This window comes from Girardinichthys multiradiatus, chromosome 13, assembly GCF_021462225.1.
Source record: "Girardinichthys multiradiatus isolate DD_20200921_A chromosome 13, DD_fGirMul_XY1, whole genome shotgun sequence".
Taxonomy (NCBI): Eukaryota; Metazoa; Chordata; class Actinopteri; order Cyprinodontiformes; family Goodeidae; genus Girardinichthys; species Girardinichthys multiradiatus.
The window spans coordinates 8,612,117-8,638,027 of NC_061806.1; the positions used below are offsets into that span (position 1 = coordinate 8,612,117).

Here is a 25,911-nt window from a genome sequence, read left to right on the forward strand (position 1 = left end):
AAAATCGTCTTCATATGGCTTACAAAGTAACACACTGAAATAACATCCACATACAATGATATCTGCATTGAACAACTATCATCAGACACTTAAATCATTGTGACCCTTGTAACATTACTCTTATTATTTAATTAAACACATGTATTTTCTTTTATTTAAAAAAAAAAATCTGAATACACAGACTTTAAAATTCTCCTACAAAAAAACATAGACACCTGTTTTGCACCACTAAAACTAACACTGCATCAAAATTCAATGAAAGAACATCCCAAGTATTCCCCCAAAGCAGTGCTGAGCTGAATATTCTGTCAAAACAATTGCATCTTGTGTATTCTATGGCACTGCTAACCATTCCCAAACTTATTAGTTTTAGCACATGTTTAAAATTTGTCGGGGAGAAATTAAGTTTATAGTAGCCAGTGTTGTGGCTTGTGGTATGGGAAGCTATTACATACGTTAAAGAGGTTGCTATGACATAGAGGTACAAATGCAACAGATAATGTCTGTTTGGAAAGTGTGGAAAGACCAAATGTTCCAAACAAATGAATATATGGGCAACACTAACCCAAGAATAGATTCCAAAATTAAAACTCCTGTCTTCACACTGTAATAAAACCACAGCCCAGGCAGGAACAGGAACTTGCAAATATAATGTCATCAGCATAGTGATGTACTTTCAGACAAAGTACCTTTAAACAAAGTTCAGCCTATAAAGATGGTCTTTGTTGCTGAGTAAGATAATTTGCAGGTGATTACTCAAGTTTCATTTTTAGCTTTAAAACAAAGTACCTACAAATCAGAAGACCTTCTGAAACATATGGAGAACAAGGTATTATGACGGCTTTCAATGGTACTTTCAAATAATTTTGCAGTAAACTTGGTCCTGCCGAGGTGCCAATGACATATTTTTTGTCCTATCCCACACAATGTCTACAATAATGGAGATCAATAAAAGAACGTTTTTGTGTCTTGCACTGTTTTGTACTTTGCACAAAGTTAAGATATTTAGGATTTTATGGTTTTTAAGAAATATATTTTAACTAACCTTAACCAATCAGGTTTTAATACCTAATTCTGATTAATGGCATTAACAGCTAAAGGCATAATTGATAACATAAATAAACATAAATTAAAAACAACAGCAGATGCAAGCCAATGTAATTTCAGAAAGCACTGGGCTAAATACAGTTGTTTTTTTTCTTCTTGATTCTGATATGTGTAGGCTATCACTCAAGTCCTTTAATGTGGATTTTTCCCCACTTTGATTAAGGAAACAAATTGCATTTAAAGGAACATTTCACCCAGTTAAGATTTGTGAAGGTTTCAAATAACACAGAGCTGCAGGATAATTTAATCATTGATCCTTAAACTATAAATCATTCCCCTAAGATCATTTACGTTTTCAGTTTTTATTCTTCGATTAGATGAATATTGTATATCTGGTGCAAGAGGTTAAAAAAACTAACAAAAAAATGATGTTTAGTTTCCAACTCATGGGATTTGTTGGCTTCACAAAACCTCACTGTTTAGGTGTTAGTATATATATATATATATATATATATAAGTGGGCTTCTTCAGGTAATGTGGATAAACGTTTAGCCTTTCAAAACCCTTTACTTCTATTATAACCGATAAACATGTCAGCTGAAAGTATAAGTTGTTATTATCTGATATAATCAGATAACAGGTAGGACTTAAGTGAGTATTTACATTGAGTTATAGATGTCATTTGGTTTTAAATTATTCCAAGTTGAAATCTGGGGGAATATATTAGCCATAATGAGTCTTTTTTTAACAAAGGAAATAAATGGACTCTTTATGATCTATAAGTCAGATTGTTTTTAGCATCCCTCCCACATGAGTGCATATTACTCAGATATGTCAGCCATCGTGCGACATGTCACATCGATGGTCCTCAGCTGAATGTTACTCTCCAACACAGATGGAAAAAGAGAAACACCCACACACACATCATCACTCCCAACAAACAGTGCTGCCTTGTGTCCTTTGCCACATGGCATCAAACAGCATGGAAGCTGAATAGATTCCCATTAGTTTAGTGGCTTTTGTCAGTTTTGCTGCGCTTCATTCGTAGCCATGCTTGACTTCCAGACGTCTTTTACTGCATCTGGCAATGTGTGCTGGCCATCTCTCTGTCAGCAATGCCATGTTCTTCAATGACAGGGACAAAGAGACACAAATTGCACTACTACCTGTATAATAAAATACAATAGAAATGGTGTGCTCCATAGATTCTATTTGTGAAATTTCTTGTTTTGCAATAGGCTCTTTTTGTATGTCTGAGGAACAAACAATACCATGGACCATATTCCATTAAGGATGTTACATATCATCCATTTGCCATCCATGTTTAACAATAATGTTGAAACTATTTTCATTCTCTGTCACAATCTTGAAACTGATGTCTGTACAGTACACTCCAATATGGATTGTCTCTCTTCTCCACATCCTAAAAGCAGTTTGTTGAGATTAATTTAAAGTGAAATGAACATTTTACAAAACATTTCGCATTTGTATGTGTTTCTTTTTTTTCTCTGTTTGATTTTCTTTTCCTCTCTTTCTTGTTGAGTGTGTGTGCATGATTTAGTGTGGATGACTCACTGGGTTGACTGGCCCAGGTAATGCTATAACACACTTGAATAAAATAACCAGTCTCCTTCTGAAACTTTCTGTCTTGTTGTAAATTACTAACATCATCTTATGGTAAAAAGAATGTACACCCTCTTTCAAATCCAGCTTTTTGCACATTGGGACATAACAAATAATGTGGTCTTTGTCAGGTTCTAAAATGATTTAAATTTGAACCTAAACTGGGCAAAAGCACAAAACAGATTCTTCACTGTGATTACTTATTAAACAAAATCATAGCCAAACAGGAAGTAGTTATCTGTATAATTTTATCAGTTCCCCCCATAATTGTGGAGAAATTGGCCAACTGTTCTTTAAAAAACATTGTTTTATTTCAATGACATTTGTGCAGATTTGTTTCCACACAGCTGGTTTATGGTCATCTTAAGGACTTTGACATCACCATCCCTCCACCACCGAGCCTGACAGTTGGTATTGAGTCATTTTTTGTCAGACATGGCACTGTATATTATGGTGATGCAACTTTGCCAACTTATGTCATGCAGCCATACTCAGAATGGAAAGTACCTATTGTTTTTTATAACCATCAGCCACTATATTTACACGTCTGCTTCTGAAGACAAGTTAATTTCTCCTCCTTTGACTGCAACTGGGAGGGACAAGGACTGGGAGTGTTCTGGGATGGAAGTAAGGGACGCAGCAGCACATGTAATTGCTGCTCACTAAGAAAATAACAGCAGTAGCTGCTTTCATGTATGAATCTCCAAAGGCCTCCTTTAACACTCAAAAAATGTATTTGTTTTTTCTTGCTTGGGAACATTCTTTAAAAAAAACAAGAAAGTTGGCAACACTGTTCACCCGTCAACTTTTACAAACAATTCTTTTTCAGTCTTTTTGTAATTGTTCTGCCTTGATTTTCAACATTTAACTGATGCCTTTCGTGTCTGAGATAGAGCTTATGAGTTTTTCTGCAGTGTCTCTTGAAATAAGATCTCACCTAGTGGTAAAAAAACTCTTACCCTGCAGAATGGTGGACTTTAAATAGTCTGTAAATGTCTGTCCGCTCCTTCTCAGACTGATGGAAAACAGTAAATCATCTGTATGCTAAACACCAGCGACCTGCCATAACTCCTGCTTTGATAGAACTGCTCACACTTGCTGATTCCTGGCTACTACTTTTCATCTTAGTGCTATGAATGCACCAAGGGTGTACTTACTTTTTCACACTGTCTACTTTGGCTATACTTTTGTGCCACAAATATTGACAGAATTGAATCTAAGTTGTGTTTTTTTTTTTTTTTTTTACATTTTAGATGAGATTTAATGTCCAGATATTTCAAACCTGAGAATAAAAAGAGGGTGTACTTTCTCTTTCACCTGATTGTACAAAGATTTTACTGGTTTAACTGTAACTTAATCTTTAAATGTTATGCAGATTTTGTAGTAAACTTTTCCTATTACCAAATTATTGAAACATCAGTTCTGTCAACTGTTTGCTGCACTAGAGGTCATTTTTTTAAATTTAGCGATAAAAGTTAATGGGAGTAATTATGTCAGAGCTCTAAACATTTAAATGATTTACTGTATTGTTAAAAAAAAAGCCTTGGCCAAAGGCTGAACTGCACACGGTGCTGGTGATAAATACAAAAGACACTTCCAGCTGGACTGTGTAGTGTTTGCCTTAAAAATTTATACTACGTCTAGACTGTTCCTTTTTTTGTTTTTCTGCATTAATGTTATAGGGATACTATATAAGGATCATTTTAGTTGATATCATCTTATGATATCAGCTATAGCATTAATGGTTAAAAGTTTTGCCATCATTTATGGAGGTTATCCTCTTAAATAATTAGTTTGTTTTCTTTCAACACCATATTTGAAGTACATTAGAATGAACCATTCCTCGTTGCAGCAGCGTTGTTGCAACTGACATGAACTGAAGCTATGTCCATTCTGGTAAATTAATAACCCCTTTATAGGGAATTTACTTGGAAGCCAGTTCACAACAGGGCTAAAGTATAGACCCTCTAATGAGATAAGATCCACTACATTGCTTTTTATTCACTTTTTGATGCCGAGGTTACTTTCAAACTGTCAGTTTCAGATAATTTGGTTATGATATGTGGGTTAGCAAAGTAAAAAGTTAAATGTGTACCTAAATGCAGCCATACTATGTGCATCACTCCAAGGAAATGTTACCATTCGCTGCAGGATGCTACTGTATGCTAACATCTGATCTGACAGTCGGAGGAAAGCTGATTATACTACCATTTATTTATAATAATGCCAGAAGCTAATGGACATAGATATAAGAATAGGTAAATGCCACATTAACTTTATTAAGTCCCATGTGAGAAAAAACCTCGACGATTTCATATGTGAGAAACATGCCTTGCACATGGAAAACATAATGTTGACACATGTTGGGATAATGGGTGTAACACATCTACAGTTAAGGCAAACAATGATTCATATCCCTGAAAGATTTAGGTTTTAATTATTTTATTTTTTTATTTTGTCAGCATGTTTCTTCTTACTGGAAGTAATATTAACCCTTTAGAGAGACACAGCCAGAGTCCTGACTTGAGAGATCAGTGGAGGGAGAAAATGGCAATGAGGCTTTACAACCTCAAAGACTTGGACCCCATCACTAAAGATAAATCATCAAAAATACAAGTGAAAATATGCAAAACGCTGATGAGTAATTATAAGAGGGGTTTGATTACTGTACTGCTAACAAAGATTTTTCCACAGATTATTGAGAAGAATGTTATAAACAATTTTCAAAAATATATTTAAAATAAGTGTAAACAAAATTGATTTCAGTTTAACTTCCTAGCAGAAACAAACTTCATGGTTGAATAACAATAATTTGACATCTAAATCTGCCAGGGGTATGTAATCTCATCAACAGATTCCCTCATCTGAGATGCTGCAGCTCTTCCTGAGTTACCATAAACCGCTTGATTGCTTCTCTGGTCAGGATTAAGAGTGGGGAACATGCTGTCAGAATATTAAGGTAAAGAAATGTGCAGTTGACATTACTTATCAGTAACTAAATGATTTTTCCCTGGTAATTTAATTTCCACAAATTAAAACATCAAGAGAGGAATAAGTTGCTACTTTGACTGTTGAAGAACCTCTCCTTCCCACCTGCCCCCCTCTCATCTCACAGTGGTCCGAGCAGTGCAGCTGGATGTTTAGGTGGGAGAATGAGCATGCAGCATCCCTTTTTATCCCTTCCCACACATCAGTAATTATACTGTCAGCCATGAGCATCAGGCAATTCAGATGGCAACACAATAAGAGCCGTGGCAGAGGGGCGTTAAGGCCTTCGCTTGCCTGTAATTTTGCATCTTAAATGATTATGTAAGAAGAGCCAAGTTTCTGTGCAGAAGATTGTCTCCACTGAAGCAGAGATATGATGAAGCCCAACAATAAGCAGGAGTTGGCTGCTTTTTGCTCTGGGACGATCAGACAACGAGAGGAGATTTTGAAACTGAAACAAGTCTTTCTGATTGATGGAAAACCCATTGCGTAAAGCAGGCACAGCTCCACATCAACACAAGTTGCACGAACACTCCGCACCACTTTCCCTCTGTGCACAATAACATGGGGCGATGGGAAAGTGATGGAACTGGCTGACAGTGATAAAGATCTGTAGATTTTCCTACAGCCGGCATACAACACATCAGCATCTTATCTCGCCCATCTCAAGATATTTAGGCTGATAAACGCATGCCTGGAAAAGAGTTTGATCAAAGTTTAACACCAGTGATTTTAGGCAGTATTAAGGACATCCTTATGATGTGCTTATGTGGAACATTCATCTTTAGTTTAGCTGGTATCAAGGTTAGGGGTCCTTCTGTGATACTTCTGCTTTCCATCATGTTTGTTTTGTTAGTTTAGGTTTATTAGGTGGAAAATAGAAAATATTGTATTAAATTTAGATTTTTTTATTTGCCATTAATTTTTAAACAGCCACCAGAGAAGCTTGGACTGCTGTTTTGGCCAAACAAATAGGCTGAAATTACCTGCACAAAATATATAGTTTACAGAAATGCATAATGATAATACCATACTACAGGACCACCTTTGCACCGTCAACCTTCTCTGTTAGGGGTGGTAAGCTGGAACACACTACTACCTGACTTTAAGACCTTATCTGATGTTAAATAAGTCCTGTATAAATGCTATCCAGGACTTATACAGGTCTAGGGTTAGCAAAAGGGCAGCTAAAATCTCTACTGACCTCACACACCCAGCACACAAACTGTTTAGGTTTTTACCTTCAGGCTGGTGCCACAGAGCGCTGTCTGCTAAAACCAGCTGCCACAGAGACAGTTTCTTCCGCCAGGATGTTTCTCTGATGAACACTTGACAGTCAGCCTTCCAGAACAATACCATGGACTGATCTCACATTACATTCAATTGTAAAGTCAATCGTGTACATATGTACATTTAAAAAAGATATTCTTTATTATTGAGACCGGAGTCAAATTCCTTGTTTGTCTGTAGAAACTTAGGTAATAAAGTTGATTCTGATTTTTAAAATGTTTACTTCCAGGCTTAAAATTTGGCTAAAGACAAACCAGAAATGTGCTCATTTTTAAATATTGTGTTAGTAGGTAAGAGTTGTGAAGACATTGTTTTATATCACCTTCTGGATTTTTACTATATTTACTGTAAAGTTTTACTTTCCATTTATTGTAATTGATTTTTAATTGTTAAAAGCCCTTCTAGTGTTGTGAAGTAGCCATGGCTGTAAACACTGTGATGCAGGCATTGAGGTAATGACCTTTGTTTATTTTATCTGTCCTACAAATTGACATTAAATAATGATGCTGTTCGATTACTATTTTTCATGGTAGAGATTCCATTTAGGTAATTAAAAAGAGGTCATGTTATTTTAAGACCTGCACCTATTTCTCTATTCATATTGAATGTAAATACAGACCAAAAGAGAGCCACGTGTGATTAAAGTCATTGTTTTCTTGTATAAGCAACGGTCATCTTGAAAAAAAAGTATGCCGCCTTTCACTCTAAATATTGGATCATCACCTCCTGAGAAGAACATAATCTTGTTGCCACCAGGGCAGAGCTTAATTAACATGGGCAGAAACAAGACGTCAGTGTACGTGACTCATTACAGGCACAAACTTCCAAGTAAATCATTGGGATTTCAACCGATAGATCAACACAAAGTAGAGCACAATTTTGAAATGTAAGAAAATTGATATATGGTTAAAATCCTGTATAGAAAATAGCCTTCAGAAGTCTGAAAATGGGAAAATAGAATCCACATATGTGTACATAAATAAATATATTTTTTATTTAAAGTATAAATACAGCTGCTCTGTGATGGCCTCAGAGATTTGTCAGAGAACATCAAAGAACAATCATCAAAAAAAAAGACAATGGAAAACAAACAAATTGAACAACAATTGACACAAAAACATGCTAGACAGGACAGGGTTAGGTTATGATATATTATGTTAAGCTTTCAAAATGTCACAGAGTACGGAGAAGCAGCCAAGGGCCCAGTAGTGACACTGGAGGAGTTGCAGAAATCCACAGCTCAGGTGAGAGAATCAGCACAACTATTGGTCATGATCTCCATAAACTTGGTCTTTATGGAAGAGGAAAAGAAGAAAGTCAGTTGATAGCAACTGTTGCTCAAAGATTCTCTGCATGAAGTCTGAGCATGAGCCACTTTGCAAAGAAGAACAAGCAGCCATTTCAGTTTCTAGATGGAAAGCAGTTAGAAACATACCACAGAAAAAAATTATAAGCACGTATCATTTTCCTCTCACTTCATGCTGATGTATTACTCTGTCTTGGTTATGAAAGACAGTGATGTTTGTGGTTGTAAAAGTGACACAGCATTAAAAGGTTTAACTATTGTGAATATTTTGGCAAGCCACTGTGTGTTTGTTTTAATAGTAATAATATAGGTATTTCTTAAACCATTTTTCATGTAGAAGCGGACTCTAAAACAGCACCAAGTGTCAGAAAATCTGCTTTTTTGTAAGATGTGAGGAACATCCTGTAGCTCATTTGAAGGTTTTTGAGGAACTGATCACAGTTCTGTGGAAGGAGGCTCCCAGTGTAACTACTTTTTATTTATATAATCCCAGACGAACTCCATGATGTTGAGATCAGGGCTCCGTGGGGGTCATGCCATCTGCTGCTGGACTGCCTCTTGTCTTTCTCACTGGAGATAGTGACTAGCAGTACATTTCAAGCTTGTTGCCTAGCTGCAGAGCAAATTTTTAACAATTGGCTGCATCCCTGGGACAGCACTGCTTGCCTGATAAAAAAATAACACAAAAAGCATCTCTTTTTATTCAAGCAACATTGTGATCTGCATTGGGAATTTGAAATAAATCCTTTAAACAATATACTGGTTGAAACTGGTACTAATATTCAAGAACAAATCTCACAGTCGAGGTTTTAGACACACATCAGGGCGTTGGTGTTCTGCTCTCCGTCAGCTCCCTGACTGCTGGCTATGTTACGTATGTAGAGATGATGAGGTAACACAATCCCACCACTGTGGAATAGCAGTATGCAGAGGAGGTCTCTGGCGCCATCTAGTGTCAAATGAATTGCAAAACATGTATACAAACTCATGATTCACTGTCATTTAAACAGCTGGTTGCCATCCATTTCATATTAGTCTACAGTCCCTTTGCAGGTAATGAGAACACTTCTCAACAAGGCCTTGCAATGAGTATGCAAACGGCTTGGTGCTAAGCAGGAGATCACAGTGCTGCAGCGTGACCCTAATCTGCATAATTACATTAAAGGCGCTAAAACCCACTGCAAGACGCACGTTCCAAATAAACACAGGGGAAACAGCAACACTGTTCTTCCAGGCAAGAAGTTATGATTCAGCAAAAATTCAGGCAAGAGTTGTTCACCAAATATGTGAGTATAATATAACAGAGTCTCATTTGCTTTTATGAAAGTAATAGTTTTAGTAATCCGGGTTGTAATCTTGCAATTAAATCAAACCAGCTACGTTGATGTAAACAATAGATGACAGTGATATTTGCCCCTTCACTATTTGTACCAACATTGCCTACCTACATGTTGTCATTTAATGCCTTCCTTCTCTAATTTTGTACCCATAAACAAACCACTCATGTATCTAGACTAATGCTTCTCTGTTTTCTTTTTCTTTGTAATTGAGCATTTTCATAAATTATGGAGATAAACAGTCTAACACATGTAGTTTAACCTAATTGTAATTTTCTTCTAAAAACAGTAACAGTTACAGTATCTACAGTTTAGCTACCATTACCTTTAGGAGTCCTTCTGGGGTGCTTCTGCTTTTTATTATGTTTTGTTTTTTGGTAGTTTAGGTTTATTAGGTGGATAGAAAATAGTGAACGGCTTTTACAGAATCTTTTATCTTACATTAAATTCTTGTAGTCATTTTCGAAAGGGCCACCAAAGGAACTGGAAAACAAATAGGCTAAAATTAACTGTACCAAAACTAAATTTCACAAAAATGCATCATGTTATCCTGGGCGTACCACATTTTGTTTTGCAGCACATATTTCTTGTGGTAAGATCATTGTTACAGAACCAAATTAGCCCAGGTTTGTCAAGGAACTTTCAAATAAAAATACATAATTTTTGAAATACCGATATGCTTTCACATTGTTTTAAACTGAAATAAATATCCTTTGGTCGCAGGTTGAACAGCTAATTTGTCAGAGGGCAACACCACATTGGTCTTTGAGTATTTTAAAACAACTCTCTCAAAACTATCATGGCGGTTTATCTGAATAACTTTTTTAATAACCTTGAAAAGCTTCATGTTTGCATTGCATTATTTACAAGAAATCTGATGATTATTTGGGCTGCACGGTGACGCAGTTGGTAGCACTGTTACCTTGCAGCCAGAAGGTCCTGGGGTCGACTTCCAGCAGTGGGTCTTTCTGCACAGAAATGGAGGTCACAGGGAAGCACCACAAATAATCTTCCAGTGTGAAATGTCCTGATAAAGTTACATGTAAAGAATTAAATTAACTACCTTACAGAAAGGTAAAGCAGACTAAAAATCCATAGAATGTTACTTTATTTCTTATTTCAGATTCTGACTCAAATGCTTTACACGTTCTGTTCTCAGTATGTGTTTCACCCAGGAAGATCAGTGGTGGTGCACTAGGTCTCTGACCTAGGATTCCAGAAAAAATAATGTAAACATATTGACAGTTTTAAGGTTCATAAAACAGGATTTGCATTAACCTCTGATATTTTTACATTGAAATGCTTTAAAATGACAGAAACTGACTTTGGTCTTGGCCTCTTTTATGAGCCATTAGGCTTCATCCAGATATGGTAGTAGCTAGTTATAACCTTTTAACAGAACCTCACCACAAAAATCCAAAACTATCCCTTTAATGTTCACACTAGTTTATTAAAAGACTGGAGTTTAAATCATGTCTAGAGGCAGCATTCAATTTTAGAGTGTTCTGATAAAACAAACGTATTATTTTTTGATATTTTTGTATAATATTTTCTGTTTAAAGTCTAATATGAATCCTCAATGTTTCCTTTGTTTAGGATCCAGTGCAACAAGAAACAGTTTTAACCACCCATGATAAAAATGCCATGTTCTATCTGACTGGTCAGAATATCAAACAGGCAACTAAAAACAGCCGCAATCCCAATACACCTGGCCTCCATATGTCAGCCACACATGGACAGGAGTCATTGGGTCAGCTTACGGCATCCTCACCGACCCAGGAGGGCATGGCACAGCTGGGCTCACTGGTGCTTAAAAAACCTCCCAGGCATGACTTAGGGAGGCTGGCTGAGGAGCAGCCACTGAGACGCCCCCTGAAGCTCACCCCGCTGGAGCTGCCACAGAAGGTGAGGGAGGCTCAAAGAAAAAAACTTCACTTAATCCATCAAGACACCAAACCTACTGACTGTCAGCTTGATATGATGCTCAACAAGAATATTATGTGTAAGCCAAAGCCGATTGTGAGGCAGAAGCTTACGAAAGCAGTCATGTGTCCTTCTGTTACAACTATACCAGTAAACAGTCTACCACAACAGAAATCCCCAAGACCCCAGCTGACACGCTCTTACCCCATAGAGAAGAAAGGAGACAAGCAGCTGCAAGACATTACATGTCAGGGGATCCATGCTTCCGTGTCCAGCAAACCTGCTCCTTCTTTACTTTCTGCCAGAATTAAAGTTGAGGCTGCATGCAATGCAGAGGTGTCACGCAAGACCATGAGTGCCCTCCAGTCTGAGGTAGACAGAAGGCAGCTGAGGCTGAGGAGAGAGCAATGCCTCAAAGAGGATCAGTGCCAATCCAACACGTCAACTGGGAGATTATTCACAGATGGAGGGAAGCTTGCCCAAGGTGTCCGAGGCAAAGGGCAGCAGGCAGAGTGGGCTTGTAGAGGCCACTCACATGCTGGAACGAACATCAAAGATCCCTGCGCTCCTGCAACCTCCTGCGAGCAGGGAAGTGCTAGGAAGAGCCACCAGGACGGAGGTGGGAAGCAATCTATGAGACATATCCTGAACAGACAGTCGGATGACGGTGGAAACAGGGGAACAATTCCAATTAGCTGGAATGTGAAGAGGAAAATTCCCTTGATCATGAAGCATAACAATGCCCTCCCTCTGAAAGCTCTATAAATGTAATGAGATTTCAGCTTGGAAGTAGATAATGTCTGATAAAGTATTTTCATGAGTAGCAGAATACAGTTTATCATGTGTTCATAACATAATAAAAAAATTAAATAGTGAGAAACCCATATGCCAGGTTTGCTTTTAGCTATGCATAGTCCTTGTTTTAAAAGCTCCGCAGACTAGACTGACTTAATTAACTTAGCCTTGGCACAGAGCAAGGCTTTTGATACATCACATGGGGTGTGATACAGCAGCGATCCATGAGAATGACACTGCAGAGAAGGAAGAAAAAAATATCCTGTGGGGTGTGATCTGAATTGTGGAGGGACTGAGGATGTTGACTGGATGATCTACAATCTGTGTTCTTTACTGACAACTGCATAACTGATATATTGTTTTATAGTAAAGAGTATCAAGAATATATAATCAAAATGTGTATTAATTTATACTTTTAAAATAAATAAAATACACAGCAAATGTAAAACATGTTTCCTCTCCATTTGAATGAACAATGCAGGAGTTTGACTGTGCCTTTCTCTTCCAGAAATCCCTTTATGTGACTCTCGTGCCTAGTGAAAATAATCTCAAAATAGGAACTTATTGTATGATCTCATTACATATCTCACCATACACTGCCTGGGTCATCCAGTATTAACCTTTGGCAAATTTTCTGTAACTGATATTCTTCCATTACAAACAAGAAAATACAGTTTTAGACTATTCAGCTGTCCATTTGTCAAGGAAGGGAACTGCATGATGTATGGTGAAGACAAATCATGACCTAAAAGAGATCAGGTTTATCCGGTCTAAATTCTAAAATTAAATCTTGAAAGCAAAAGGATGAATTTTGCACATATCATCCAACTTGGAGAGCAATCATTTGAAGTCACACTGTATTTTTGACGTGACTTACATAACCTTTGTAAGTTTTTACAACATTGTGTGGGGTGACTTGACATTTTAGTGCCTCCGTGTACCCTCAGTTCCAATACTAGGCTCATGTAAAATCTGTAACACTCCACATGTGGGGCAATTGTACGATTCAACCAGCCACCATCATGATACAAAACACCGCCTATCAGACTTTGTCAAGTGCAGGTACCTCTAATGCATCTACAAGGCAAAGGGGGACGGTTTTTGTGAAATTAAAGCCATTCCCAGTGTGTTTTCACTGTTTTCAAAGTTTTTTGACAGTGATGTATACTTGATGAAATATTTTCAAGGAATTTATTCAGAAAGACTTGAGAAAGTCCAGCTGTCTTTGCACTAATCAGAGTCCTACCCTCGCAAATGTTAAATGAACCAACAAACTGAAGCAGGTCATTTTATAACAATTTAGAATTTTTCTGCAATAACTAATTGGGATAGTAATTGTAAACAACATGTTGTACTGGTTTTGTGAGTAGGTGAAGTTAGGAGATAAAACCAACAGTCATGAATTCAAAATTCCTTTTTTTCCTAGTCCTGCTTTTATAAAATAAAAATACCCTCCTCTTCTGACTGCTATGTTGGATTTAATTATGGTTACAAACACACATTTTTTATTGACAGCTATGGCACTGCAACATTTTTCCCTAATTTAACAGTAGTTTATAACCATCTCACTATTTTCTGTGATGATGGACGTAAGGCCAAGATTAAACCAAAGTAAACGGTGGCCATCTTGAAGTCCAAGATGAGACCTGAGAAGCATTTACCAGCAGTCGTTCTCAGACCTCCACCACACTCAGCCACACCTTTTTTGGATCATTAGTTCTTTGCTGTTGTTCTTAAAACCCAATCGTATTTGTCACCAAACTCTATCCTCAAACCCTAAATACCGTGTGTTAACCTAACACAATGTTAAGCAGGAACCAGAAAGGGCTGTGGGGTATCAGAGCCCCATGGGCCGTAAAGTGTTAGGAGTCTGGAGCTTTATATATCTGTAATAGTTGCAGTTCTTATTGAACCATGCTGTTGAAGCTGTAGTTGTAGTAGTAGCCTGCAATGTCTTTCAACACAAAACAGGTTTCGTGAAAAGCAAAAAGACCTTATCTGGATGGTTGCATGTTGTGTCAGAACTACTAATGTTTGTACTGCTGACAAAATATAAGTTATTCATGTAGTCCATCTTCTTTGCTTATAAACTTGAGGCTGCAAACACCCAGTCGTTCTCAAAGCAGCTCTGTCGTGCTACTACTGAGCTTTACCATCCCCATTAAAATCATATTTTCATCAAGAAATTTACATGATTGTGACAAGTCAATTGGACGTTTTCTGAGCTCAAATTAGAATAATTGTCAACTCCTCATAGACCCTTGATTAAGACTAGACGTGGTGCCCTCTGTTGCTTGTAAGGTAGATTGCAGGTATCCACACAACATTTTCAGACAGGATTAAATTATGGGAGCTATCCTACACATAGTATTGTTTTGTAGTGCTGTTTTTAAAATATTCATCTGTTTCATTAAAATATTCAACATTTGATAGCTCAGAGTCATTATGAGGCTATAAAACAGTATCTTTGTCTTTTTTGCAGAGCAAACTATAGGAGCAAAGTGAAAGTTCTTCTGTATCTTTTAAAGATTTAGCTTCACCTCTTTTACACATAAATGACATCACCATATTTGGTAGAAGATTTCCCATCTGAGGTATTAGGTTTGAAGCTGGCTGTCAGTCAGATACCAGATGGCTTTCTCCAACGCTGCCCGGGACTTGCAGCCCTGTGCTCATCCGCGTGCTGGTCACCTCTTTAGCCGTCTCACTCATGGCAACAGACGGTTCATCAGACGTACACAATTACTCACATCGTGCATCTGTCCCAAACCATCAGCCCACTTCCCATCCTCTCTACACTGAGCTTATACATAGCCTGGCATGTGCCTCATTTCCTTGGCTACAAAGACACAGTTAATATCCCTGGACGTAATAGCCATCTTGTTTGTTGTTCATGACATTCACATATTGATACTGCATTTTAGCACATTTTGGTTCCTGGTAAGCTCTGCATAAAATCAGAGTGCATGTCAGTAATTTTAGAAGCATCCAACTGGTGGATCATGTTAAGGAGGTTTTATTTACAACTTGTGATAAAAGAGATTGCAGAGGAGAAAGAGGATGTCTGAAAGCAAACTGTGGCGGCTGTTTGACATCAAGTTTTCTCCAGGGACCATGTTGATGCACTCAGTGCCTTGCAACAGTTGCTATACCCTTTAAAATCACTTTTTCAAATGTTGTCAACTTACAGTCACAAACTTCAATGTATGAGTTGGATTCTATATGATACACCAACCACTAGTAGAGCATAGTTGCAAAGTGGAAGTAAAATAATACAATGAATTTCAGTTTGTTTTTACGAATCAAATCATTCAACCACCACAAAGCATTATTTTGTGGAACCACCTTTCACTGCAATTATAACTACAAGTCTCCAGTTCTGCAGCCAGCTTTGTACATCTAGACATAATGTTTGTTCCCATTCTTTTTTGTGATACAGCTCAAGCTCAGTTAGATTAAATGAAGAGTGTCTCTGGACATCAGTTTACACTTCTTTGAAATTAGTTATTCGGCTATTATTAGGCTATTCTAACACATCATTATGCTTTCATGTAAACCATTTAATTGTATCTCTGCCTGTATGTTAAGGGTCGTTGTACAGCTGGAAGGTTCACCTTTCATCCTGCCTCAAGTCATTCACAGCCTCTGATAGGTTTTCTTTTCAGGATTATCCTGTATTTAGCTTCTGCTGAAGAAAAGCATCCACACAGCATGTTGCTGTCACCACCACGTTTGATCATTGGAATGGTGTGTTCAGGGCGATGTTCTTTGCTAGTTTTCCACTACACATGGTGTTTTGTGTGTATACCAAAAAAGGTTTTGGCCTCCTCTGACTCAGGGACCTTCTTCAGTCACGATTTTGTATTGAGATCTTTTCCTTGTTATGCTCTTAAGGTCTTATCTTATTCAATTCATTACCATGTGCTCATTTTTGTTAGAAAGGTGCTGCATTATGAGTTCATTTCTTTATGTTTAGTTTCTTAGTTTATTCATGTGTTCTTGTTCTTTGCTGTTATTTCCTGTTAGATATTTCTCCTGGGTTTCCTTGAGCCTTAGTTCAGCTTCTCATGTTTATTAGTCTCTCTACCTTAGCTCCCATGCTTACCTTCTGCTATCACCTGCTCCATGTTATCTCCTGATTAACACATGGGTATCCAATGTTCTTCTCCACATCTTCCTCAGTATATATAAGCTTGTTCATTCTCATTGGTCTCGGCTGGATCTTAGTATTTGTTCCTGTTATTCTTCCATGTTCGCTGATGCCAGATATATTTCCTGTTTTCATGCCTGTTTTCTCTGCCCATGTTACTCATCCTGTTCTTCTTGTGCTCTCCTGTAAGCTTTACATTTTTATCAATAAATCCTCACTATGGTCTGCCCAAGCTCCTGTCTGCAATTTGGTCCTTCACCTAATAAACATCTGCTGGGGACACATCTTCAATGTTCCCTACATGGCTTGTAGCAAACTGCAAATGGGACTTTTTATGACTTTATTACAATAGTTTTATTGACACTCTTAACCTCATGGCCTTTTTTAACTTCTCTGATTAAAACTCTTCTCACCCAGTCTGTCAGTTTAGGTGTACAACCATGTCTTAGTAGCTTTACAGTTGTGTTATACTCTTTCCATTTTCAGATAATACATTGGACAGTGCTTTGTGAAACGTTTAAAGGTTGGGGATGTTTTTTACCTAAACCTGCCTTAAAGTTCTCCACAACTTGGTCATTAACCTTTCTGCTTTGCTCCTTGATCTTCAGAAACCTGCTTGTACCTTAATGCCCCTAACAAACCCTAGAGACCCTGACAGAACAGGTTGATTTACACTAAGACTAAATTACACCAAGTCGATTTTATTTTCTGATTAGGATAATTTAGCAATTAATTAATGGCACAGCTTTATTTAGTTGTATTAAAATGAAAGAGTTTGAGTAAAAAATGTATGCCACGCTCTAGATTTTTGTTTTATTTTTAGAAAACTTTGCATAATTTATCCTGCACTTCACAATTATGTTGGTTTACCATTTAAAATCCCCAAACAGGTGAATCACATTAAAGTGTGATTGTAACGTAACAAAATATTAAAAAAATAGTTGAAAATACATCATTGATAATCCATTAACTTTGGAAATAAGGAAAATGTACAATTTCAGTAATAAAGCAAAACACAGGAGCATCTCAGATGGTGCATCTAACACAAAGGTATAAGCAGGAGTGTTCTATAGACATTTTCTCAATCTAAATAAAGCAATTCCCCTCAAGTTTTTGGCCGGGTAGAAACCATAACAGCCCGGCCCACCACCAGATCCAAGGGTGGCTCCTCTGTGGCAATCACAGCGGCACAGGTCGGACAGTATGAGGCCATTATCCAACTGCTGTGCCTCATCTTTGAGGGAAGCTGTTCGACTAGTTGCAGCCCCAGCAGAGAGAGAAAAAAAGTACAAAAATATCCAGAAAGTTGGCTCTATATTTGGCTATGCCTCTCAGACTTTTTTTTATGTACAGGCCACAGGCGGTGGAGAACAGCAGAAGCCACCTCGTCTTCCAGTGAAACCCTACACTTTCCCTTTCTGCTGTTCCCTCCCACACTGTCCACCCATCTGAAAGGTTGCTGGAGATCACCTCCAAACACTTCTTAAACCTTTGTACACTGGACTGGCGCCCTGGAACAAATCAAGCTCTGCTTGATTTGTGGTGTCTGCAGGAGGGGGGACATTTTGGATTATTATCACCTGATAATGATGCTGCTGCTGTGCTGATACAGACAGGAGGCAAAGATAGAAAGACTCCTCTAGTGCGACTGATTTACCGGCCAGGTAAGGAAGAAAAAACATCCACCTTATATTACTGTTTTGTTCCTCAAAAAAACAGTGCACAGAGTTAAACATACTTTGAGAAACACTGGTTTTAATTGTCTGTTGCCATCTATTACTCCTGACTCTTTTATTTTATTTTACTGCCTTTAATCCATCTCCTGTTACTTTAAATGTGCTTCACAAATAAACTTGCTTTGACATTCCCTCTCCTAGAGCTGTTTACGCATTAAAAAAATCCAAGGGGTTCTGTTTCTTACATCTGAGGAATGATAAATGTGGTGCTTCTGTTTTAGACATTTAAGCTGCAGGTCTCAGGTCTGCCGCTGAGGGAGGAACTGGAAATAGGCCTGATGACACAGAAGTGCAGTTTTTAAGGAAGTTGGATTCAGGTACAGATGCTGATTGAGGCAAAACAGCAGTCACCTCAGATACTTTATCTCCTCATTAAAATATAGGATTACTCCACTGGAAGACCTAGAAGTTGTATTTGAATAGGATTTCTTATTTGTGGGAGGAAAGGTACGAAATGTGTACAAAGTTGTACAGTGCGCTGAAGAGGTACTCACACCCGTTAAGCTTTTCGTTCAATTTTGTCATGTTACCACTCTAAATCTCATTGTGTTGAGTTGGAATTTTATGAAAGAGAATGACATATATTAGTGCATACGAATAAAGAACAATAGAAACCTGAAAAGTGTGGCGTGCACATGTATTCAGCCCCTTTTAATGTGACACCCATAAATAAGAACCAGTACAACCAACTGCCTTCTGAATAAATGTGGTACTGCCAGGTACTAAGTTAGAACCATGCAGAAGTGGTTTATGATCTGGGCGATATGGCTCTTTGCCCAGGGCGCTACATTAAAGGAGGGCATGCTGACTCAAAGATCAAAGACACAAAAAAACTAAACAAAGTTTCATGTCTGTTTCTTATTAATGTTGATGCCCTGTTTGGACACAGTCTAGGTGCTCTAAGAAAACATGACCAAGAACAAACGCTGGATCATGATGCTAAAGTTAGTATCTGATTCAAAACTGCTATTTGGTGATGAATTTAAAGGGTTATTTCAACACTTTGAAGGGATCTGGACTACATTTGATCAGCTCCAGTTGAAAATCCTACTGTAGTAATATATTAACTCCACTTCCACTCGGAAAATATATTCTTCAAAACACATTGTACAAAAGCCCTTTTCCATATTTTTGCCATTAGGGTAGGTCAGGCAATACTAATTATTTTCAGATTCTTTAAATTACAGTTCTGATTTATGAACCATATCAGAAAATGATGACCATTTTTCTTTAAAAAATTGTTTAAATCTCTTGGTTTGGTGCAGAAGGAATGTAGCATTCTGCATTTTCTTTCCTTCTTTACTGACCTCTGGCCAGAGTTCATGTTACAGATTTTTAAATGCACCCTAATTTGAAGTGTTTGGAGTAATTCAGCTCGCATTCCTAATTTGCTCATAAATAGCAGCAGTGAAAGCAAGTAGCAAAAATAACCCTAAGTGGGATCAGATAACAAAATTAAAGTGTATAATGCATTCACTATTCCACCTTCAAACATAGAAACAGCTATAGACAGTTGGCTGCTGTTTATTCCTCCAGAACCTCCAAATGTTTAATCCTTCATTCTATCTAATTCTGTGTTTCTTTAAAACCCTCATCAACACATTAGGTTGACTGAGAACACATTTGTCTTTATAATCTTGCAGAGTTAGGACAGAACTACCAAAAAAGTGCAAATTACACTATATCTGTACCTTTTAGCATTGTGTCATATTATAACCACAAAACTGCTGAGCTTTTTGTTTGGATAGAGACTAAGAGCTTCCAGACCCAAGGTTCACACTGTTCAGAGGTGGACTGAGGTATCAAAGCAGACGCTACAGGCCTGCTTTGAATGCACAGACTGGACTGTTTTTGAAACTTCAGCCACTGACTTAAACCAACTAACTGATGTGGTTAGGGTTAGGACATCATACATCAGTTTCTGTGAGGACATGTATGTGCAGACCAAGACATTCTGCATCTTTGGGAACAACAAGCCATGGTTTACTCCACACCTCAGGAATCTGCGCAGGGAAAAGGAAGAAGCTCACAGCAGTGGTGATTGGGCGCAGTACAGGCAGGCCAGGAACAAACTAACAAAGGAGATCAAAGCAGCCAAGAGAAGCTACAGTGAGAAGCTGAAGAACAGCCTTCCTACTGGTGACACTTCAGCTGTATGGACTGGTCTGAGAAACCTGACTGCCAACAGGAGCCCCCCCACCCATCCTGTACAGAATCCTCGCCTGGCCAACCGTCTGAATGGCTTCTACTGCAGACAGGAAGCCATTCAAACCTCAAACCAACTCCTCCACATCCCATTCAGGAACAATTTTGACCCGTAAAACAACCCCCTACCTTCAGATCCTCTGCCTGCACTAAAGATCTCTGAGGAAGATGTAAATAGGCTCTTTCAGTGCATGAAAACAAAGAAAGCTGGAGAACCTGATAACGTCTTCCCTGAAAGCCTGTGCAAATCACATCGCCCCAATCTTCACCCAGATCTTCAACAAGTCACTGGAGAAGTGTGAGGTCCCCTCCTGCTTCAAACGATCCACCATCATCCAAGTGCCCAAGAAACCCACCATTCTACAATTAAATGACTATAGGCCCGTAGCCCTGACATCTTTGGTCATGAAATCCTTTGAGCAGCTGGTGTTGAAGCACCTGAAAGACACCACAGGCCCCCTGCTGGACCCCCTGCAATTTGCTTCCCAAGCAAACAGGTTGGCTGATGATGCTGTCAACTTAGGTCTACACTTCATCTTGCAACACCTCGACCACCCAGGGACGTACGCCAGGATCCTGTTTGTAGATTTCAGCTCGGCCTTCAACACTATCATACCAGACATCCTCCACCAGAAGCTCACACAGCTCAACGTCCCAGCCTCCACCTGTCAGTGGATCAACAGCTTCCTGACGGACCAACAGCAGCAGGTGAGACTGGGGAGCATCTTCTCCCGAACCAGATCAACAAGTACTGGTTCCCCCCAGGGGTGTGTTCTATTCCCACTCCTCTTCTCCCTGTACACAAATAACTGCACCTCAGTGGACTCGTCCGTGAAACCCCTAAAGTTTGCAGACAACACCACTGTCATTGGACTGATCCAGGACGGTGATGAATCTGCATACAGACAGGAGGTGGACCGGCTGGTACACTGGTGTAGTCAGAACTACCTTGAACTCAACCCACTCAAGACTGTGGAAATGGTGGTGGACTTTCGGAGAGCACCACCCCCATACACCCCCCTCACCATCCTCAACAACACCGTGTCGGCTGTGGACCACTTCAGGTTCCTAGAAACCACCATCTCTGAGGACCTGAGATGGTCTTCACACATAGACACTGTTCGAAAGAAGGCCCAGCGGAGACTGTACTGGTCCTTCTCAAAATATTAGCATATTGTGATAAAGTTCATTATTTTCCATAATGTAATTATGAAAATTTAACATTCATATATTTTAGATTCATTGCACACTAACTGAAATATATCAGGTATTTTATTGTCTTAATACGGATGATTTTGGCATACACCTCATGAAAACCCAAAATTCCTATCTCACAAAATTAGCATATCATTAAAAGGGTCTCTAAACGAGCTATGAACCTAATCATCTGAATCAACGAGTTAACTCTAAACACCTGCAAAAGATTCCTGAGGCCTTTAAAACTCCCAGCCTGGTTCATCACTCAAAACCCCAATCATGGGTAAGACTGCCGACCTGACTGCTGTCCAGAAGGCCACTATTGACACCCTCAAGCAAGAGGGTAAGACACAGAAAGAAATTTCTGAACAAATAGGCTGTTCCCAGAGTACTATATCAAGGCACCTCAGTGTGGAAGAAAACGCTGCACAACGAGAAGAGGTGACCGGACCCTGAGGAAGATTGTGGAGAAGGGCCGATTCCAGACCTTGGAGGACCTGCGGAAGCAGTGGACTGAGTCTGGAGTAGAAACATCCAGAGCCACCGTGCACAGGCGTGTCCAGGAAATGGGCTACAGGTGCCGCATTCACCAGGTCAAGCCACTTTTGAACCAGAAACAGCAGCAGAAGCGCCTGACCTGGGCTACAGAGAAGCAGCACTGGACTGTTGCTCAGTTGTCCAAAGTACTTTTTTCGGATGAAAGCAAATTCTGCATGTCATTCGGAAATCAAGGTGCCAGAGTCTGGAGGAAGACTGGGGAGAAGGAAATGCCAAAATGCCAGAAGTCCAGTGTCAAGTACCCACTGTCAGTGATGGTCTGGGGTGCCTTGTCAGCTGCTGGTGTTGGTCCACTGTGTTTTATCAAGGGCAGGGTTAATGCAGCTAGCTATCAGGAGATTTTGGAGCACTTCATGCTTCCATCTGCTGAAAAGCTTTATGGAGATGAAGATTTCATTTTTCAGCACGACCTGGCACCTGCTCACAGTGCCAAAACCACTGGTAAATGGTTTACTGACCATGGTATCACTGTGCTCAATTGGCCTGCCAACTCTCCTGACCTGAACCCCATAGAGAATCTGTGGGATATTGTGAAGAGAACGTTGAGAGACTCAAGACCCAACACTCTGGATGAGCTAAAGGCCGCTATCGAAGCATCCTGGGCCTACATAAGACCTCAGCAGTGCCACAGGCTGATTTTTTCCATGCCACGCCGCATTGAAGCAGTCATTTCTGCAAAAGGATTCCCGATCAAGTATTGAGTGCATAACTGTACATGATTATTTGAAGGTTGACGTTTTTTGTATTAAAAACACTTTTCTTTTATTGGTCGGATGAAATATGCTAATTTTGTGAGATAGGAATTTTGGGTTTTCATGAGCTGTATGCCAAAATCTTCCGTATTAAGACAATAAAAGACCTGAAATATTTCAGTTAGTGTGCAATGAATCTAAAATATATGAATGTTAAATTTTCATCATTACATTATGGAAAATAATGAACTTTATCACAATATGCTAATATTTTGAGAAGGACCTGTACTTGCTGAGGCAACTCAAGAAGTTCAACCTTCCACAGGAGCTGCTGGTCATCTTCTACACTACTATCATTCAGTCTGTCCTGTCTTCATCCATCTCAGTGTGGTTTAGCTCATCCACAAAACAGGACAGGTCCAGACTGCAACGAATAATCAGGACTGCAGAGAGAATAATCAGGGCTGACCTTCCCTCCATCCAGGACTTATACAGGTCTAGGGTCCGGAAAAGAGCTGCAAAAATATCTGCAGACCCCACACACCCTGCACATAAACTGTTTAGAGTTTTACCTTCAGGCCGCCACCACAGAGACAGTTTCTTCCCCCAGGCTGTTTCTCTGTTGAACATTTAATAGCGTACCAAACAACAGCATACAGGTGTTGCAATTGCACCTTTTTATTTATATATGTGTATACTTGTATATTGTATATATGTATACTCTTTAATGCAAAAAACAAAAACCAGAGAGCAAAGTGTACCGGAGTCAAATTCCTTGTTTGCATGTACTTACTTGGCAATAAAGCTGATTCTGATTTATGTTATATACTAATCCAAAGTAGTAAATTCATAAAATATCTATAAATGTGGAATGCATACATTTTCAATATTCTTTTCTCTAATACCAGTCAATAAAATCCTGTGAAACCAATTGCCTGTCTAATGCAGTCTATCACCTGTGTGTAATCTAAACTCAGTATAAATAGAGGAAAGGACAACTACTAGTTGTGCACTCCACAAATCTTGCCTTTATGGATGAATGGCAAAAGAATATATAAAATATCAATGGAGCTAAATACATGAAAGAAAACATGTTAAGAGACTTTAAAATGCTTAAGACTGAGACAGAGGTTTGCCTTCCAGCAGGACAAAAAACTAAAAAGACGTGAAAATTAATGTTCAGTGATGCTCACTATCTAATATGACTGAACATGAGCAAAAGATAGTAGAGACAAACCCAAAATGCCTGCAGCTGTAATTGCAGCAAACTGTGGTTCAGCTTTTATCCATATTTTCTCATGTAAGCTGTATACAAATGCAAACCTCTGTTTTCATAACTTTCACTGCTAAAAAAATAGTAATGTAAAAAAACAGACATAAATAAATGTATTCACACTCAAGAGTCTGGATAGTTGACCTAATGTCCTGACAGCATCAGAAATTTAAAAGAGACAGTTTTTTTCTTTGTGAATCTTTGAATATTGAAAACAACAAATGTTGAGTTTGTTGAGTTCAGTTTAAACCTCAGCTCGTATGGTTGATACAGTTTATAGTAATGTTGCTGGCAGAATAAGAAATGATCTGGGCGGTGAAATTAATAAAAAACTTTAACGAGTAACATTTAAACATTATAAGCATTTAGCTAACTGCATTCATGTTAGCTGAATGTTCAGCTGAAATGTTGTCCTAATTACTGTAGAGGTGGATCTTGATGAATAACCTTCTTTAGCAACCTCCAAAGCTGACTATGAATGGTGGAGTAGTGGTTAGCACTATCACCTCACAGCATGAGGTTCTCTGTGTTTTCTCCGGGTTCTCCAAAGGCATTCTTAACAGTGTCCTTCAAATCATAGTTTTAAGGGAGTTTCATTCAGGCGTTAAACAAAGCATCTTTATGTTCAGCAGCATTGAACCAATGAATAACAAAATACATATTTTCTTAATTCTCTTTCCTGATTCAAGCAGAAAGTTTCGGTTGCTTGTTTGCTCTGGAAGACTAATGAATGAACAATGAGGTCAGCAGAAATATCTTACTGTTCTGAAACAAGGTGAACAATGGTAAAGAGCCTCTCAGTTCGTGAGGGATTACTGCTTTCCGACCGACCGATTGCTTTTGACCACAACTCAAACTTTCCAGAACATCCCCAAGACAACCCCCCACAATGAGACAGTCTTCCTGTCAGGATGAGTCCTTGTTTAGGCTAGAGTCAGTCACATGTTCGTCCCTCAGCAACAGCAGGCACCACAATTTATGGTGTACAGTCAAGAACAGTGATGTGATTAGATGTTGCGATCCTGTGAGTGTCATTAAGGCCCAACAGCCTAATAAATAAATCCAACTGATGACCAAAAAGGAACACTTTGAAGCCCAGGTCTGATTGTCTTCTAGATATTGTATCTTCGTCTGGGTTTTATAATTAATCAGATCGTGCAACATCAGCAAAGCTCACGTCTGCTCTATACTTACTCTCACTCACTTAAAACTGTGCACATATATTTATATTATATTGTAGATATGTTTATACTGTTTAATTTGTATTGTATTGCACCGACTACGCCAAAACAAATTCCTTGTATGTCCAAAAACGTACTTGGCAATAAAGCTTTTCTGATTCTGATTCTGATTACCCTGGTTTCTTCTTTTTCTGTCTTTGTGGGTGGATAGAAATACATAGTTTGGCTTTGAGTTTCAACCATCCAGTCCAATTTTCTCTGGATGGAGAATTCACTTGATCCTCTAAAGAGATGTTTATTTCAGTCTTAGCTTTCAATTATCATGTTCGGAGAACGAAGAACATTTCCTGCCAAGCTTCATACCGAAGATAAAAAGTAGGAAAGCTTGAGATTAAGCAAAGAGTATCTTCAGATTTACCAAGTGCTAATGCAATTTTAATTTGGTTTTCTACAAGGCTCTTGTTAAATTTAAAATGTGGATGCAATGTCAGGATCTGCCATTTTGGACTTTGTTGTGGTTTTTCATTTGTTTACTCTTCTGTTACGTGTTTCTATTTCTTTGGGTTTTGTAGTCATGTTTGTTTATTTCCTTCTGTTTCCTGATAGTTTT

At 38.6% G+C, this 25,911-nt stretch overlaps 2 protein-coding genes and 1 long non-coding RNA gene across 6 annotated transcripts in view; 2 read left to right on the top strand and 1 right to left on the bottom strand.

Moving 5' to 3' along the window:
* The first annotated feature begins 5,522 nt into the window (after positions 1-5,522).
* On the top strand, positions 5,523-12,757 carry LOC124879907. Of its 2 annotated transcripts, none has more exons than XM_047384760.1 (2): positions 5,523-5,629; positions 11,188-12,757. In XM_047384760.1, the coding sequence occupies exon 2, from the start codon at positions 11,236-11,238 to the stop codon at positions 12,277-12,279; it is 1,044 nt and encodes a 347-aa protein (XP_047240716.1). In that variant the 5' UTR covers positions 5,523-5,629; positions 11,188-11,235; the 3' UTR covers positions 12,280-12,757. The 2 variants fall into 2 exon arrangements, with proteins under 2 accessions (XP_047240716.1, XP_047240715.1); XM_047384759.1 differs by lacking the exon at positions 5,523-5,629 and adding an exon at positions 9,225-9,540.
* Positions 8,087-11,853, bottom strand: LOC124879908. The gene is made up of 4 exons (XR_007041154.1): positions 11,719-11,853; positions 10,514-10,559; positions 9,054-9,203; positions 8,087-8,920 (listed from the first exon to the last, which is right to left on the bottom strand). It is a non-coding gene; the product is annotated as an uncharacterized LOC124879908 (long non-coding RNA).
* A 5,179-nt stretch (positions 12,758-17,936) lies between the features above and the next one.
* col22a1 (collagen, type XXII, alpha 1) overlaps positions 17,937-25,911 on the top strand; it is a 93,692-nt gene continuing 85,717 nt past the window's right edge. For all 3 annotated transcript variants that reach the window (XM_047383515.1, XM_047383516.1, XM_047383517.1), the window contains exon 1: positions 17,937-18,123. The gene's annotated coding sequence lies outside the window, so the exon portion shown is untranslated. The remainder of the gene's footprint in view (positions 18,124-25,911) is intronic.

Coding starts and splice junctions, on each gene's coding strand:
- LOC124879907 (XM_047384759.1), top strand. CDS start 9,499: ATGATTCAGCAAAAATTCAGGCAAGAGTTGTTCACCAAATAT. Junction 9,541..11,187: donor AAGAGTTGTTCACCAAATAT/GTGAGTATAATA, acceptor TCCTTTGTTTAG/GATCCAGTGCAACAAGAAAC.